At 42.3% G+C, this 19,353-nt stretch overlaps 1 protein-coding gene across 4 annotated transcripts in view; it reads right to left on the bottom strand.

Moving 5' to 3' along the window:
• Positions 1-7,650: 7,650 nt before the first annotated feature.
• Positions 7,651-19,353, bottom strand: part of LOC147426296 (Transducin/WD40 repeat-like superfamily protein) — a 62,095-nt gene continuing 50,392 nt past the window's right edge. Inside the window, exons 4-13 of one of the 4 annotated variants that reach the window (XM_086499345.1) lie at positions 14,402-14,529; positions 14,086-14,298; positions 13,559-13,737; positions 12,153-12,253; positions 11,814-12,076; positions 9,098-9,155; positions 8,829-8,949; positions 8,539-8,713; positions 8,431-8,467; positions 7,652-8,244 (exon numbers count right to left, since the gene is read on the bottom strand). In XM_086499345.1, coding sequence (XP_086355471.1) covers positions 8,170-8,244; positions 8,431-8,467; positions 8,539-8,713; positions 8,829-8,949; positions 9,098-9,155; positions 11,814-12,076; positions 12,153-12,253; positions 13,559-13,737; positions 14,086-14,298; positions 14,402-14,529 — 1,350 coding nt within the window. In that variant the 3' untranslated portion in view covers positions 7,652-8,169. Of the gene's footprint in view, positions 8,245-8,430; positions 8,714-8,828; positions 8,950-9,097; positions 9,156-11,804; positions 12,077-12,152; positions 12,254-13,558; positions 13,738-14,085; positions 14,299-14,401; positions 14,530-19,353 lie in introns of those variants that run through there. The other 3 variants (XR_015186318.1, XR_015186317.1, XM_086499344.1) reach the window with 3 other exon arrangements.

Raw genomic sequence — 19,353 nt, 5'->3', positions numbered from 1 at the left:
TTCTAGACTAGTCCTCTGAGGCTTGTTTGCATCCGATCATGTGGATCATCAATCTGCTCTCTTGCGTGATTTCATGAAAGCTTGCCATAGCTAGATCCCCTTCAAACACACGGCGGTTCCTTGCTTGCCAAATATGGTGCGAGTAAAGTAAAGCCGAGGAGTAGGAGTGGTTTCTCTGCCAAGCAGATTACATGTAATCCTTTGACCCTCAAGGCTCGGTCTGAGCTTGAGGATTGGTGTATATTTCTGTTCACTCACAATTGTGAGTTTTGTAAAAAAAAAAAAAAAAAGTTATAAGCTGACATAAAAACAAAACATTGTCATGAGTCTGAATATTATACAATGCTTAGTTTTAAATAACGTGATTTACCATCGTGTACAAAATGTAAGGCATAAAGAATGCTAAAATATATGTAATCCTCATAATTAGGCTAGGTTGGTTTTTAGCACTACGTCACTAAGGTTATAACTAAAAAGCCACCTCAAACATTTTCCATTTCCCTCTTTGGATCCATGTAGCTCTCTCTCTCTCTCTCTCTCTCTCTCCTATTTTAGTTATTTAGTTTTTCGCTTTCATACCTCTTCTCCACTCCTGTCTTCCCCTTCCACCTCACATAATCTCCCTACCTTGTTCATGGAAGCCCTAGACGCCATTGATCCTATAGGCCCTGTAGTCATGAGAAGCCTGAAGCTTTTCGCAAAGTTTTGCACTTACTCCCCTTTAAGAACCACTCACATAGGGTCTAGCACTTCCCCATACATGTGCACCAACTCATGTTCACTGCATCATCTCTCGAGAAGGAGATTTATTCCCATATTACATGGTAGTGATGTGTGTGAACACACTTACGATCACCATAGCACTTTTTTCTTTCTTTAGGAGGTCTTTTCCCTTGGCTTGTATATACACCCATCACTCTTAGGGAAAGACTTATCTTTGTATTAACACACTAAGTAATACTACTTGTTGTGTTGTGTGCTCTTGAGCTTCTCCTTCATCTTGTCCATCTTTAGGTGCAACATGCAACTGTATTTTCAATATGCAAGTGTATTTTCAATATGACATAGCCATCTAGTCACAACAACTTTTTGAGATGTGTTCATGGTTTTTGTTTTGGAAAGACAAAAGCATATTGGACTTGGCAGCATGGCCATGATAATATGCATTTAAGATATGTAACCCACCATGAATTTTTTTTTAGGACTTGGAAGGTGCATACGATTGGTACGATGCCTTTGTTTTCCAAAGCTCATAATGCATTGGGCTTGTACCTATTTATGTCAATATTTTTCCATGCAGATACCATAAATAAGATGCATTCCTTCTCTTAAAGTATTACGTAAAGTTGGACGCAATTGAATAAAACCTTGTCCCCAAAATCTTGTGACAAAAGAAAATCAATGAAGAGAATTTCCTATTATAGAAACGTAGACTTGACATAAAATAAAAATATAATTGCTCTTACATCTTAATCTCCATGTCACTCAGATCACATTTAGCACAAAACTCTACTTTTTTTTTTTTGAGATGGACCACTTGGCCTACAAGCTCATTAATTTCTTGTCGCATTACACCTTGGTGCAATATGAGTATGCAAAAATCGTGGCAAAAGTGTCTCCCGTCACGGGGACGGGCACCACGTGCCAATGAAAAAGAACAAATTGAACAACTTTAACCACTTTAATTAACAACTGAATTGAAAGAAAGAGAGCGTGCATGACACACGAGATGGGGAGTGGTAGAGTTCCACCCCAAGCGAGCATTGGCCCCAAACTTTGGCGCCCTTTCGGTATTTCTTTATATTGCTTCAACTTAGTATAACTCCCATGGCTCTACTCTGCATCTATCGTGGTTTGACTGCTAGAGTGGAGCCCATGGGTCATATTTGAAGGCCCTTGGCCTCTAAAAGCACTTTACATGAAAAGCATCAAATTCAAAAGCATCTTGGCCAAAAGCAGCCATATCCATACAACTATGCCATGTCATCAATTTTTACGCATTATTTAATCTCTTTACGTCACTTAGCCCCAACGGGTCCCACTAGTTGGTGGGGACTCGACTTAAAAAATAGGCCACTTGGCAAAACTTTTCAAGTTGGTGAAAATTCTTCTACTGCTTCTAGGATTTAGGCTTCTCAGTTGGGATCTGCATGCTGGCCTCGTCCTTCAGTGGTTTGACACATCATCAATTTGTGACATCCCTCCTTCTTGAAAGTGAGTAATTGTCCTCGATTACAACATGTCTGCAAGACAACTCAAGTTAGCTCAAAAGTTTCCGAGGGTTGTTCTTAGGGACATTCTGAGGGCCCGGGGAGTTCGCTAAAGTATATGTAGCATAGTACGTGTGTTCAACATAATGGATTTTAATTTCTTGTAAATTTATAGATTCATGTGTACAAGAGGGGTATAAGGGGTAATTCAAATCCATTTTGCTGAACGCATGCGATATAGGAAAACTTTACTTAGTGAACGCCGTGGGATTGAGGGACAATCATTTTTCTCATTCTAGATTGGAGCTCTTTCTATCTTGGGTCGTTTGCTTCCCGAAAAAATCTCATCTAATGAGGAGTCTCATTCCAGATTGGAGCTCTTGATATCCTGGGTTATTGGCTTCCCAGAAAAATCTCATTCAATAAGGAGTATTCAATGGTTGGCACATCACAATGCAGCACAAATGCTCACATATGCATGCTACAAGACACAACGAACAACGTTGTTGAGCACTCCCCCGAGACAAATGGTCTAAGGTTATGAAGCTACTCAATGACTACCTCGCACTCCCCCCCGACAAATAACCTAAAAAAGTCCGGGCCATGAGCTTAGAGGACTGATACAACCAAATGCTTCCGAGACCGCAAGCTGCGTGGCTTGGAGGTTCAAGCATACAAACAAACGCTTCCCAAACATCCCGTCTGCGTCGTTCAAAGGATTTCTAGAATACAACAAAACGCTCCTCTAAGATCCCGTCTACGTCATTCCAAGGTTTTCAAGCATACAACAAAACGCTCCTCTAAGATCCTGTCTACGTCATTCCAAGGTTTTCAAGCATACAACAGAACGCTCCCCAAACATCCTGTTTATGTCATTCCAAGGTTCAGACAATACCAAAACACCATATCTCACTACTCCACCTGGGAGTATATCACCAATCATTGAAACCACTATTACAATTCAAACCAGCACCAAGTCAAGTTTAAAACATATTCCATCCATGTCAAAAAAAATCCAAACACGATCACCAAACAATTTCTCAAACATGTCGAGATAGCTCAAAAAGACGACTAGTTTTCCGTCCTGAAACCTGCACCAAAATCAAGGTAAGATTCCTTACATAAGGTTGTAGCCGACTGTAGCATTGGTCCATAAACCCTTGAATGGTCAAAACAGGCCTTGACAGATAATGTTCATGTAGCGGTGATGGTAGTCCCAAGGCATAGCAATCACACTGGACCGAGACACCTGTCATAAGATGTCCAAAAATTTCAAGTTGTAATCAGCTAGGGTTTTGTGGCAAGCATCTCACGATACCCCAATTTGCAAGAAGTTGTACTCGGAAGGAAGATATCTGTCAGGAGGCACATAACTTCAGGCAAAATTTTTCTTAGAAGCTTGCCAAGTCCTTGGAGTGTGCGGCTTGGTAGTTATAGACATCCACCACTACATGGCACTTCCTCTAATAAAAACAGTGGCTTGAAAAATCTTTGATCCTTCTCTTGCAAGTGATCTTATGGCTTATGCCTTGTACGACAGAGCGATGAAGCTAGGAGCGCGCTCGATGCACGATGGAGTAAGGGTGGGAGTGGCTAATAAGTCCGTCGTCGAGACATGAAGATACCTTAACAAAATCCCTATAAAAGTGGGAAGCTCCATCTTGCTCCGTTTGTTCTTTGGTAGGACCGGTATACTCTCAAAAAAGCACATGCCTAAAGCTTTGATACCATTACACGGGGACAGGCACCACACGGAAAAGAACTGAAAAACTTTAAGCACTTCAAATAACAATTGAATTGAAAGAAAGAGAGAGTGCGCGACACACAAGATGGGGAGTGGCGGAGTTCCACCCCAAGGGAGAACTCACCCCAAATGTTGGCACCCCTTTATGTATTTCTTTATATTGCTTCAACTAAGTACAACTCCCATGGCTTTGCTCTGCATCTCTCGCGGGCAGACTGACAGAGTGAGAGCATTAAATTCAAAAGCATATGGCCCAAAAGCAACCATCACTGTTGCGAAAATCCATACAGCTGCCACATGGCACTCTCAATGCGTTTTGCAAGATTGTCCTTATAGTCTGCCACGTCAGTATTTCAACGCATTTTGCGAGCTGTCCGTACAGTTCTACCACGTCATCAACTGTTACGCGTTATTTAATCTTTTTACATCACTTGGATCCCATCAGACAGGGTCCGGCAAATTGGTGGGAACTCGCCTTTAAAAATAGGCCACTCGGCAAAACTTTGCAAGTTGGTGAAACTTCTTTTGCTGCTTCTGCTTCTTCTGCTGCTTCTAGGGTTTAGGTTTCTCGATCGAGATCTACATGTTGGCTCCATTTTTCAGTGGCTTGACACGTCATCAATTTGTGACATCTCCATTTGTGTGTGTGTGCGGTCTTCTTCACCTGGGTCAGATTTTGGACTATGTGGGCCATCTGGCATCATAGGAACTCCTTAATGTTCCAGGGCACTTTTGTTGACCCCTTTCCCTATTTATCTCTTGGTCAAGCGTTGCATTTTGCCTATGATGCTGGAGACATCACTCTCGATACCTACAGGATTTACTTTGACTGTTTCTAGCCTTTGGAGCCTCATAGTGCTCCGTGTTTTGTATCCCTTTCTTTTCATGGGTTTTCCTCGCTTTGAGGTTTCCAACTTGTAAATTAATCAAAGCAGATTTACAAAAAAGTGTGTGTGTGTGTGTGTGTGTGGAAGCATACATTCACACGGGGTTCTACACCAAAAAAATGTGTGTGTGTGTGTGTGTGTGTGTGTGAGAGAGAGAGAGAGAGAGAGAGAGAGAGAGAGAGATTCCACTTTTTTAAATCAAAAGTAATACCATGATATGATAGTGATGCGCTCACACACTTAGGACCCCCAATGCACTTTTTTCTCAATAGGAGGTGTTAGCCTTAGGATGCCACTTATCACTTGCAAAGTATGTAATACTATTTGCTATTTTGTGTGCCCCTTATTGTTTTGCAAGTTGTGTGCACATTGTTGGAAACCTATTGACAAGAATTAGTATCAAAGCCAAATTGATGTGCCTTACACTTGAAGGGGTGGCTAACATTCGGGAGCCATTCGCTAGCAAAGAGGCTTTATGAATTGTCTCCTTGAGAAGTGGTTGGAAGTTATTGTTATCACTGCATCGGTCCTTGAGTATTTGGCATTGGGTAGCCAAGGATAGGTTGACACCAAGGATGGTGCTGGAATGTTGCTAACATGGAGGACTCAAATTGGCTAGGCCAAAGGTATCCATCACTTTAAGATTTTGGATTTGGAAAATCGTTTAATAAAGCATGCATGTGGACTGAAAACACTAGGTTGGGATACCTCATGTAAGAAGATTTGCACAACTAGTATCAGAAGAAGCTTTGACATCCTAAGTGCGTTAGCCTTGCACTCATTTGCCATTCTAGTGTGCTTTTACCATTCTATTGAGAATGGTGCAAGCTATAGCAACATAACCGAGCTAGAACTTGCACTATCCTCAATAGACAGTGTATCCATATAAGTTGGTCGTAGCAGAACCCACTAAAGACAATAAACTGCATATTTTGCATAAATTTTGACTAACACAAAACCTGTACAAAAGGAGAAATTACCTCCGCACTAATGGCTATAGTGGAAGCGAAGGTCAAAATGAGCCCAAATGAAAATTTTGATCTATGAACTATTCCAAAGGTTGCTTTGCCCTACAAACGCTAACCAAATACAATACACCTCAATTTGAGAAAATGAGAGAAGAATGTTGGCAATGCTGCTATTGAACAATATAAGGCCAATCAAAGGTTGAGTAGGAGGCTTGTTGAGAGCTTGGTAAAAGGCTAGAAGATTAAAATGGCATAATTATTGATCTACAGAAATAGCTAAGTGCTTGTGGACAACGCGCAAATGCTAGCTTTGCAATCCACATACAAAATCGGAAGTGGAAGGCTTGCGACTTATTATTTCACCACAAGATGTCAAGATAAAGTTCTTGAAAGTATGTGTATCAAAGGTACAATATAGAAGCCTATCCAATACCTATTATATATATTGTACTTCTACCAGACAGACTTTCAAGAACCTATATCTTGACACTTCTTCTTCAAATTGTCATTAATGAAGAGAGTTGAAGGCATGGACCTTCAATGACTAGAGGACTAACAAGACTCTTCGGTTGCATGCAGATTAGGATGTTTCAGGCCTTTTGGCATATATTCAAGCAATGTAATTGTGAGTCAACCACAATTAATTGCAATAATCAAGTTTTCCGCTTTTAAGTCTTTTAGATGGTAGGTAAGAAGAAACCAATCAGCTTCACATCCAAACATGAGAGGGACACCATCAATGTCAATCATGAGCTTAAAAAAGACGATGTAATTGAACATTGAATTACATGGAGTGTTTAAAGATTGGAAAACTCCGTAAGTGCTTGGCAAACAAGCTCATCACACAAGTTAGGTTGGAAGAACCAATAAAAATAACATACAACTACATGAAGAATTTGATGCTTTCAGAAGCTACGAAACATACCCTCTCTCTTCCCTTAGTTGATTTTCTGCACCTATACAAACTTTGCTTAGCCAAAAATGGGAAAAAAAATAAAATTTCCTGGCATGCTTCCATGCTTTCTTGATTCAGGCATTCTAGAATCATTTTCAATGGATTAAATTAAAAATTAAACTGTAATAATTCCACCCAGCCGTTTTGACTTGTAAGACTCACTTAAAGAGGGACAAACAAATCAGAGCATGGTACACCAAGTATATGCAATCCGACAAGAAAATCCACACCCCTCAATAGCCTTGATGAGGGGAAGTTATGATGGTCAATGCATAGATTGAAGATGCAAGCAGCAGTCCAAAAATAAAGTTCATCCTTATGTGACTATAGAAATAGAGCTCGTGGTGCACACACATTGCTACAAATTGGAAATTTGCAATTAATTTGCCGCTATACGAAACTAGCTATATGATTCTAACAATGGATTTTACATTCTACAAACTTACCGAGTTTGATGGGCACATTGCAATGCACCCTCAATCAACCAAAAAAGCTAGCTATTGATCATCACAAAAGGACTCACAGGCTGGTAGTTATATAATCAGCATGAAATCACCAGAAAGAGACATTAACGAACAGCAAACAAAGTACTTCACCACAATCAAAACTCGAAGACGAGAGCTCTAGATTGAGCTATTTACCATGAGTACAGACAGATTATTCACGAGCTACGAAAGTACCTACTGTTCTATGCTCCAAAACGCTAAGGGTTACAATTCTAGTGGCCTTTAAGGCTAACACATGCAATGGGAATTGCTCAAGACACTGTGCATACATGTTTGTACATACATGTGCTGTGCATCTCTCTCATGACCAAAAGGAAATAATATTAAGAAGATTGAACATCAATGTGAGACATGTGCAAAGGTATCTCGGTTGAATGCGCTTACATTATGTCAAAAAGGGGTTTATCTAGTACTTCGTGGACTATCCCAAGACAGATAGCACTATCCATAGCTCAGTCGGTAGAACATTGGGCTTTTAATGGTCGCAGGTTCAAGTCCTGCTTCACCTAGACTTGAAACTTATAGTAACGTAATGATTATGTTTGTTTGTGTGCTTTTAAGAAGGTCCTTGATTTAAGGGCAAAGCTCAAATTTCAATCCAACGTTCATACACAATGTTAGTCCAATAGCATCACATGACATACATTGCCACATATATGGCTGTGGAAAGAAAAAGATCAATTGGAGCTTACACAAACAGAGTGAACTAAAACTAAAAGATCTTTTTTTTAATGAGGCACAACACTATATATCATAAATGAGGACGCCGTTGCTTTCTGAACTGCAATCTTTTATACTTAAAGGGTTCAACGATATTTGGTAGATAACCCTGTTCTAAGGTCTTTTAACCCACAAGATATGAGTCATTCTATGATACACAGCTGGTTAGCTTGGCCTCTTTAGCATCCATTCCCATCACAAGGGCGAACAAAATGCACTCTGAAACTTCCTGATCGTGAATAAATCGAGTATTCCTACAAAATGGCAACCAAGTAAACAACTCGTGATTTATGTTGGTTGGAGATGAGCTGTCAACAGCTCAAATCGGTCATTTAAGTGGTTTAAACTCTACATTTTCAATATTTTTTAGTTGTAGAAGGGTTAAAGAGGCTGTACAATTCAAACAAACAGAAAGCACACTTCAATACCAACACGCTTACCGAGTTTCGCCCAAATTGCAATGCATGCAGAAGGCTTCTATAGACAAGGATAGCTGTAGGATGCTCTGGTTGAATTGGACAAATGCTGTTGCTCAGCCATGCATGTACATGACACCAGCAGATGACCCTAGCCACATTCTCCAAGCATGGTCGCTGTTCAGTGAAGGGCTAGAATTGAAGGACGGTGTGCTGAAATTGTGAACTATGGCTGGTAAATCAGGGACAGTTTGAAGAAGCTTTCCAGATCGTACACTCCAAATTCGGATGGCATAGTCTTCACCACCTGCAACGCCACATAATTTTACGTCCTAGATGAAGTATACACTACTTCTAACCCTGATGATCATGTGAATGTGTAATGCAGAGTAGGAGAACTAAGGCATTCAGAAAGTTTAGACCTGATGCAAGGAGAGATTCTGATGAATCCACGCCCAAATGGAGGGGAAGACATGTGTTTCGATTTCCAGCGTAAGACAGCACCGGTCCCCTTCCGGCCAGGCGCCTATCCCAAAGATATATCTGCACTCAAGAGTTCAGAATCTGTGAAACTTTTTGTACATAAAAACCTTTTGAGAGAATAATCACTTTTCGTTTTCTTCTTACAAGCATGTAGGAAAAACACGTATAAAAATGCATGTTTTTCATACAAGCATGTATAGAAACTTACATCTCCATTCATAGCACTTGCCAAAAGGTACGATTCATCTGACTGGAGCAATATCAAACTAGGTCAACAAAAAACAAGACAGAGTCAGCCTTAAAAGGCGTGCATAAATTCAAGAACTTCATGCGCAAGCTTCGAGCAGTCTGAAGGATTTAATCCATAAGCAGAGCAATCTAAAGTGCACGCGCTCACTGCGAGGATGTCGTTTTTGGGCAAACAAATAGGGCTTGTACCTTGTTGCAGTTAAATAAAATGGACCATAGGTCATAATACACGAAACCCTGAAGGTACGATTTAGGTGGGAAAATTAACCATACAACCACACGATATACATAATCATGATACAATCAGTGAAAAACGGCATGAAGTCCACTCACTGCATGAAATCCATCAGATGCACTGTCCGGACCCAACAATGCAGCAAAACCATTTATACCCTACATAATACAGCATCCTGTAGCCTCTCACACGCTCCAAGGGATTGACTAGGCCCTGCACTGTGCCTCAAGTATAACCTGGATACATCTCATCAAATCTCTATGCCCAATCCCCCAATTAGGATACGACATACTTGGGGGGATGAACCCAATCCTCTTCCACGATGAGCACCAAGGGAAGGTACCATGAAGTAGAAGACTCTGACCATACGGGTCTCTCCAAGGCATCCTCCAGCTCACAGAAGGGCATACATGAGAAGAACTCAAAAAGCATAAAGATGTGTGCCTCCATCAAAGTCTGTTCTTATCGCTGCATCTATGACTACTAGCTCTGTCCAAGGGCGGTCATGCATCATATGGAAAACTTTACCGTTTCATCGGTCTTGTAGGGCAGCCTGGTGCACCTCTTACACATGCAATGTGGTATGGGTATTCCGTAGGACAACAAGGAGCCCTAGAACCTCTGTGGCAGTAAGCAAGACGGCAAGCAATTCAATTTTTGAGCACGAAAGACTGCATCCGAAAACCTTCTCCTCTCTTTCCATGTAACACCTGCAACATATACTCCAAGAACATTAAAACCCTCTGTTCCTCTCAGCAGCTGTGAATATAGAGGGGCTGGGTTGCCGTGTCCTTGGAGTGGCAGCTTCCAAGGACACCCTCATGCGACATCAGCATCACAGAGGTGTAGAGAGTAAATACATACTAATGAATCCATGTGACGCCTGCAAGCATCAACCTCCACACAAAGAATCCATGAGCAAAACGCAAAAAAAACAACACTTACCATAGAGTCCCCCATCGGCTTGCACGTGGCCCCCTTGCTCTCCTCTCCTGCTAGTAGCATCCCATACCGCTCTATGCAAGAGGTTAGAGAGTCTATTAGGCAAGACCATCAAGGCCCAATGAGCTCCAATGGTTTTTCGGCACATTGCCACGTCGTATGCATGAGCCTCTGATACCAATGTTAGTCCCTCACCAAGATCCATCCTGCACATACGACATGTCACAAGACAAACATGTAGACAAGCGTAGTGAGCAGACAATAGGCTCACCTCCTAGCCATACAGCCAATACGAGCTCACCCCCGAGCCTAGGAGCCAAAAGCCAACGGACTAGCCCCTGCTACAAGGGTTGGTGTCCCATACCACCAAGCCCACACCAATGTGGGTGTGCCGGGGGAGCTGTCAAGGCGGATCACACAAGATGTCTCACAAATGAGAGTCGAGTCCTATTTATAGGGCTCACTTAAGAGGTGGTCATGTTCGCACTTGGCCGGACTCACTTTGTAGAACTCACTTAAGTAGTAGTGATGTTCACACTTGGCCGGACATAGCTCAAGCGCCCATCTTGATGTGTAGGGACGTAACACACAGAGTTCCACTTAGAGACGCCAAAGGACAAAGTTTGAGTGCCCCATCTGGTAGCGCTCTCTCCTCCAGATCTCCTAGCCAGCAATCAGCCCAAGAGGGTGGTCTCTTATTAGGCTTCTTCGCATTGCAGCAGCTGCAGCAGGGACCATCTCCATCTCTGTGTTTGCATCAGGCGCCACCTGCAGGCCTCTAAGGGGGCCCCAAAAAGGTAGTATTTATGGTATTTTCCTGCCACCACTGTTAGGAAATATTTGGAGCATTGCTCTCGCACATATAATCTGGTCTTTTAGCACTACACAGTTGACCATCAATGGATCTACACCTCCTCCCATACGTCATGGTAAGTTTGCAAAAGGATGCACCGAACCTGGATGAGTTTGCATTTTTTTCTCTTTTTTTTTTTCAAAATTGGCCACAGTGAGAACAGTGATGGCAACAGCAAATATCGCACATAGGAAGTGGAGAATGGAGCAATCAAGAGCATAGTTGTGAGTTATATTCATGCAAGTCACATAAAAAATGCCGGACAATTGGTAAGAGGCAGATGGTATCCTAAGGAGGTACAACCCAATCAAGCGGCAAATAGCACCATTCCAAGCTCCCTGTAGTACTTAAAAGACTACATATGTCTGTCCTCCCCCGAGACCAAAAAACTGAAATGCCCGTATTACACTGCTAACATGTGCTCTCGCATGCATGCACACAACATAGGGCTGTAGTATGTTGTACATGAGAAACCAAGAGGTCACTCCAAAGCTAGACTAAGCAATTAAAAGAAACCTCAAACAAATAGAAGAGGCAGCCGAAATTTATATACAACGTGTAGATGTTGTCCATTTAACACCTGCAAAACATGGTATGAAAGAACAATGCTACAATGCCATGGTACTTGCAACTTACAAGCAGTACCTGCAGATTGCCGAATTCATTCTCATAGTCTCACAGAAATTCTTCGCTATCTCAGCTTCTTTGTCTCTAAACGGTACCCTCTTCTTCCTTGCATGCACACGGTCTTGAACTGCACCTTTTGAAGAATTAATTGCAGCTCGTTGGAATGGCGGTGACTCCGGTCTAATTTGCATCGAAGGCATTTTCCTTGGCATGCCTGATGAAGACCGCATGTCAACCATGGTAATGTACCCATTTCGGAACCCGCAGAAAACAAGATTACCCTGGAAGAGATAAACAAAGGGGTCAATACCGGAAATAGTCAAGTAGGTTTAAAATTGACATGAACCAGCCTCGTACCAGCATGTCAGATTCCTGGGATAAAACATCACTTTTGCTATGTATCAACCATCTCAAAACGGATGTTTCCAAATGAACAAGACCTGCTCCTTTTGAGGTGCCTATTCAAAGAAACACAAATCTGACATTAACCAGAACTGAAACTTTTTTGGTAAAATACCAAAATGGTTTGAGCTAATTCAAGTAAAATATGTTCCAAAAATCACTCTTTACAACTTGAAGTGCGAAGAGTGAATGTTGCTTATACAGCAACAGGTAAGCACTCCATTCGCAACTCAAAACATGACTGAGAACCCTCCATAATCACCAACTCATGTGCTGTTTGTGAGCACACCAGTTTCACTTGGATGAATTAGTTTTTGCAGTGTGAGTCTAGTTTGGTTTGATGCCTTGGCATCTTCATCCTGTGACAACGGATATACATTCTAATTCATCTTAGATGTGGGTGTCTAGGTCGCCTCCCGAATGGGCATGGGCACGTTGCCCGGCTGAGCAATACTGCTCTTCTATAAAGAGTGACAGATCTAGGATGTGCATTTTTTGGAGAGTATTATTTTCAACAGTTTTTACTGGGAAACGAAGGAAATGTGGAGTCCTAGAGATTTGGGGGACACATGAAAAGCTGCCAATTTCACCTATTGAGAACATCTAAAATTTACGCCTTCGCAGCCCATCATCTTGATCCAGCCAAGAGAACTCCTGTATGAGAACAAAACACAACTACCAGAATTTTTCCCTCTACGTCTAAGTGAAACTCGTGTGCTCACAAAAAGCAAGCAACCGGGTGTATCAAAACTTTTGTGGACTCCGGCTAACGAATGGCCCCCAATACCAGAGCAATTTGCGTAGTCCTTCCCATTTGCAGGTCCTAGAACATTAAATAAGGAGCTCTTCCCGGGTTACCAGGCTTCATGTCTTGTCGAGGCAAAAATAGTTGATTGAGCTTTCCATGGACAGTTGCAAAATAAATCAAGAGACTATGTATATTATGCTCATGACCAATTGATGCATTTCATATTGATAGATCCTTTTTCCCAGCAGCTTTCATATGCTTTGTGGCCCAATAAGACACGACATGAAGGCTCATTGCTTTTCACGTTTGTGCAGAACAATTATCAGGGGCTTAGTCATCACCTAATTAGTTCTGTAATTAAATTTTAGAGACAGATATGCAGACTCGCTTCATTATCAAAGATAGAAGACAAAAAAGCCTCAATTTTCGTCGGGGTTTATCATGAAACATTGCAAGCTATGAAGGTTTTAAAAGAACTCTTAGAGAGAAATCTAAGGTATTATAGGCATGAAATTCGAAACCCAAGTCAAGGATTGCAGCATAATACAGACACACAAGATGCACACAATTACCTCTACACTGGCATGTCTCCACAACAAAGCTTTTACCTTACCAATTGCTGCTCTATCAGGTGCCGAATATGCAGTGGTCCAGACACTGCAATCCGTGACTACACACTTTGTTGATTCCAGTGGAAGAGGTTGATCCAAGGACTGAGGACGTCCAAAAACTTTTCTTGAATTCAGAAGATGAAGTGCTCCCCCTTCAAAACCAGAGCCTAGGGTGGTGAAGCTGCATAACACTTAAGGAGGAAGCTCTGTGAATTGATACTTTGGCAAATGTCTCGCAAGCGCCTAAAAGAGTTAGCAGATTCCCATTTCTATCTGCAAAATTATTATGTAATCCCCATTGAACCATTAAGCCGTCCGATGGGTTCGCGGTTCATTGCTATGCCTACACACTAGGCTACCCCTCTTTAGAACTTGCTAGTAGATAAAGACAGAATAGATTCTCAAGCATTTGTGTATGGCCTATAAATTACTAAGTAAACACTCTAATACACAGTTGCAAAAAAACCTTGAAGCATCTAAAACAGCCATCACAAATGATAAAACCATGGTATTGGTTTAGTATGGATACATCAAGCTGTCTTTGTCACCCTTCTTGATATTTCCTAGCTTTCGTATAGCAGTTATTTTTGATCTTGCAACCCTGCTCATGCTGCTGAGTATAAGATGAGGTGGGCATGCGTCATCAACCAACATTGATCCCCCTGATTGTGGGAAAATCCGCACTGGCTCCACCAAGTGATTACCATATTTAGCCATATCAGGCTGCATGACCTCACAAACCCTGGGAAAACAATTGTAGGCTATGAAGGAGCAGTCATGAGATTCTACTTATTTTGCAAAAGGCCTCTAAGCTTCTACTTGTAAAGAACTCTTTGAAAGCGTACCCAACAACACCATTGCTATTACCCCAAGTGATCATGTTTGCATCTTTTAAGCCTTCACTTGTTTGAGTGGCTGCTCGAAATTCTTCAACTGCGCCATCTGCGCAAGACGTTGCTCCATGCGACCATAACTGCAAAGTAAGAAGGAGTAGTGACTAGAAGGCAAGCCTCTACCATTAACATACATTGGCAGCATAAACTGATAATGTTACATTCACAGCACAAGAAAAGACGGATAGAAAACCCAGTCCAATGAGCTCTCCCTAATAGCTCATAAAAATAATTTGACTGGGTAATCCATGGTGAATCAACTTCTTATTTTACGCAAATAGTTTCCTATCATGTGAGCTAGAAAACTCTAGAGCCACAAATCACAACTAGGCTTAATTTCCATCTAGAAAACTTGAAGCTCAGCTTATTTTGCAGGTTGTAAACTCTGATACACAACTCTATAAATCATCCGTCCAGCAGATTTCACACACTTGGAGAGACGCACATAGCTTGAGGATCCGCCACAATACTGCATAAAAAAAGATGCAAACGACGACAATTAGACGGCCATGACATCACTCAGTTACTGGGAGTGGGTAGGCAGGTAGGTACCTCAGCGTAAATGTGTTTGTTGTGAGTGCAGAAAAATATAATAGCCTTTCTTTTTTTAGCGATGGATATTTGCTGGAATTTAACTCAAAGATGCAATAAGAAGCCCCTAAATGTGCTTGTGAGTTTTATCCCTTTTCATCTCTGTATAGTGTAAACAGATCAGTTTACAATAACATTATTCTAAGTGCAGACCACGTTGTGGTTAAAGGGCCACTGTTCCTGGCCACCCACTAGCAGCATAAACTAACCATTCAATATCATTATCTAATATAGGAATACACAGAGACTTGGCACTCTCCATCACATGAGTTGGAAACGAAGATGGCCTTTTATCTCACATCCCAAGTATATGGACACCCACCTATCTGTAACAAACTTGGACACCCCAAGTCAAGATTCTACCACGACACAGCAGAGATTCACTTCAAAACAGTTCACAATTCACACTTGAGTCGACACGGCCCAGCGTAGTTCCGTGCCTAGAGGTATTGGCCCCAAAGACTGGCGTCCCTTTTAGTATTTCTTTTTGTATTAATCTATGTTCAAAGTACAAGAGAGTGGGTAGGTGCTCACTCTCAGACTTTGCGCCCAGATGCTCTGAGAAGTGAGGCCTTGCCCACTTATTTATTGTTACAAGGGATGCCTAGATAGTGTGTCGTGCTCTCAACAGTGGGTGCTCAATGTGCGTGACATCTCACTCAAAACACAATGAAAACACAAGAAACAATGGATAACAGCAAATCAACACAGAGACACAGCAGCAGACCAGACATATGGACTCAACTATCTCAAAGGAACCAGTACAGACTCTCGCGGGGCAGCACACTCAGTTCCAGCCCAGAACTCACGGGTACAATGGGGGTGTCAAGGCTCAGATGTGCAGGGATGGTGCAGACGTGCTGTGTGTATAGACTCACTACTCTAGACGATGACGTTGGACCATATATAAAGAAGATGATAATGATGACCCAACAGCTACTACTCATATGTCCACCATAAAGAGCCACCAACGGCTCATAAATGTCAGCCGTCTAAGTCTATCTCCAAACTGAGTGGTGGTGATGATCTGGCCACGATGTCCACTCGACCACCGTTCATATCCCTACCACGTGTCACTGCCCAGCCCAAAGAGTCCGTCCCAGTGTGAACCAGACCAGACCAACTGTACTGTGTGTCCTGTGAAAGTGACACTGTAGCCTGCTATAGGTTGCCCGCCACAAGACTGCTCACCGTCTCGGTGAGAGGAATGCTGAAAAATTGTGAAATAAAACCACTAGTACTGCATCTGTACAATGGTGAGCTCCTGATCCTATCATTCAAGAGATAGAGTTGTGGCCACTGCTGCACCCAAAGTAAAGACGCTAGAGGTGGAGTTATCAGATTGATGAGAAAACTCTGGACTCTACGAGTGCTCTCCACAAACCCACAAAACCGACTCTCAGCGAAAGGGGTAGCCACCTGCCGACACTGATTGACGGACTAGCTATAGCAGTATACTTCAAACCCCAAGAGGATACACTATTACGTCACTGCAAGCTAGCTAGATACTGTCAATCTGCATAAGAGTATACATCAAAATATCCCTTTGAGGTTTGGATTGCACCCATTTGTTAGGTTTCTGTAGCTGCCTACCCTAGCTATAGAAACGTCCAAAGAAGAATGCTCTCAGAAATCCCGGTCCCAGCTCGAATTCTAGCCCTAGCCGTAGGAAGGGCCATGTGAATGCAAGTAAGGACTCTTTTGCCAAGACAAAGGCCTTGTCCAAGCCGTTGCAAGCTCAGAAAAGCAACTTCACCAAGCCAAAGCAACCTAAAAAAGGAAGCTCTTTGAAGCCAATTGTAACAAACTTGGACACTCCAAGTCAAGAATCAACCGCGACAGCACCAAATAACCACTTCAAAACAATTCACAGATCACAATAGATTTGCACTGGCCCGGCGGAGTTCCGTGCCTAGAGATATTGGCCCAAAAGACTGGCGCCCCTTTCAGTATTTCTTTTTGTATTAATCAATCATCAAAGTACAAGAGAGCAGTTAGGGTTTCACTCTCAGACTCTGCGTCCAGATGCTCTGAGAAGTGAGGCCCTCACCACTAATTTAAAGGTTACAAGGGATGCCCAAAAGCAGAGCCCCAAAAGCTTTTAAAATCAAAAGCATCAGTTCTCTCTCTCTCTTAGAGAGTCTTTTCTCTTTTTTTTATAAAAAAAAAAAAGCAAAAGCAAAATTCGCGTCGCTCATCATTTTCCAAAAAAAAAAAAATAATCCACCTCCGCGATTTCCGGAATTTAGGGTTTTTGGCAAAAATTAGGGTTTGCAGGAATTTTAGGGTTTCTGGCAGAAATTAGGGTTTCTACTGTCCGCCACGTCATCACTTTGTGACATACCCCCCTCTTGAAAGCATTGTAATCGACCGCGATTACGCCTGCAAAACCGACAAAAGCCATAAACCGTCTTAGCAGACACTGACTGTTAGTACCTACGTACTAGGAATGCATATCTAGCACATGTACAAAATCGACAGTCACATCACACGACATCACAGGACATCACATGACATCACATGACATTCAACATTCATTCGGATCTTAGACCATGATTTATAGGCAATGTAGCTAGCAATCACATCTAGGTCCAATCGGGACCTCATCGATGTCCGATTGACTAACCCCTATTGCAACCATGTCTATTCGAGATCAATCAAACCAAAATGCTGCAGTCATTTCGGCTATCAGTTCCTGCACTCACAAGAAGTCAAGAACAAATCAGTATCATAATCAGGAATTCCATTTCATAAAGTCATCCAGCAGAATACTGTCAGCTCTCAGTATCCCTGAAGCTCAAAGAGACATCAGTGACTTTAGTATCAAAATCGAGGCATCTGTTGACAAAGGAGTGGAGTAACTCCCCTCTTGTGCATCCCACTGCACCAGATCTTCGGCCAAGCTGAATTCTGGGTTCCATTTGGAGTAGACTATGCTAAACCAAAAGCATCGAGGTAAGGTTTCACAATCTGAGGAGTATCTGCTAGGTCCTCCTCCTCCATCCACTTCGCATCAAATGCAGGAAAGTTCTTGAACTTAACCAAGAACCGCCTTCGGACTTTACCTTTCTTCGTATCAATATGTGCCAAAATCTGTTCAGGAACAAGGATCTCCTCGTTTTCTTCCACTTTGGGTTGCTCATCAGGCTCCCCATCATCAGGCACATCACCCTTAACAGGGTTCAAGAGACTCACATGCAATGCATTATGAATCCTCCAAGTATCTGGCAGTTTCAATCGGAAGGAGACATCATTTATCTTGTCAGTGATCTGGAAAGGTCCGTAGTATCGCATACTAAGCTTTGGAAAAAGCCTCTCCTTTCCCTTTTTCTTTCTTAGGCGTGCCTTCTCAAAAGTAAGAGCACCCAATCATCCTCCTTCAGTTTCCAGTCGCGACGATGGCGATCCGCTACCTTTTTCTGTCGTTCTTGAGACTCCTGCAAAGTCTCGCGAACCTTGGCAAAAGCCGTATCCAAATCTCGCGAATATTCATCCGCTTCAAATTTCTAATCTTTCGTGCTCAGGAAGGATGGAACCTTCGCAGCAGTTTCAACAATCTCACATGGCGTCTTCCCCGTCGAAGAGTGTATCGTGTTATTGTAGGCAAATTCCACCAAAGGTAAGTTCTTTTCCCATTGAGTCTTCTGATGCGAGATACAAGACTTCAATAAATCCAAAAATCACTGAATTGGCAATCTCAGATTGCCCGTCAGTCTGCAAGTGGAACGATGACGAGAACTGCAACCGCGTGCCAATGTTCTCCCAAATTGCCTTCCAAAACAAACTCATAAATATGGGGCCTCTGTTGGAGACAATCATCTCAGGCGTGCCATGTAATCGGAAAATCATCATGATCATTCTGTATTCTCGAGAGATTAAAAAAAATGAAATCCATTTCAATATTTTCCTAGGGGCGGGTGAGTATGGGTAAAGGCTGTAACAATCCCTGTGCTTTATGCCTGTTAAACTTGACCTTCTGGCATACCAAGCAACTGCGCACAAACTCTTCCACATCTTTCTTGTGTCTCGGCCAAAAGAAATATCTCTCTACCCCTTTCATGGTGGTAGCAATGCCGCGGTGACCCGTAAAAGGTGGACAATGGCATTCAGTCATAACCTTTTCCCCCAACGGCTGTGTAACGCACAACATAGTCTTTTTCATCAAGTAGCCTTCCCGAAGGGAGTATCCAGCTACTATCTCCCCATCCCGTATCCGTGTGAAAATATTTGCAAAATCTGTATCTGCGGCATACTGATCGACCATATCCTCGAAGCTCCTATGATGTATCGCGGAAATAGCCAGAACCAACGGT

This window comes from Adiantum capillus-veneris, chromosome 24 (assembly GCF_014529385.1).
Source record: "Adiantum capillus-veneris isolate H3 chromosome 24, ASM1452938v2, whole genome shotgun sequence".
Lineage (NCBI taxonomy): Eukaryota > Viridiplantae > Streptophyta > Polypodiopsida > Polypodiales > Pteridaceae > Adiantum > Adiantum capillus-veneris.
Note: the sequence above shows the minus strand (reverse complement) of the source record. Positions and strands in the feature narration are given on the sequence as shown.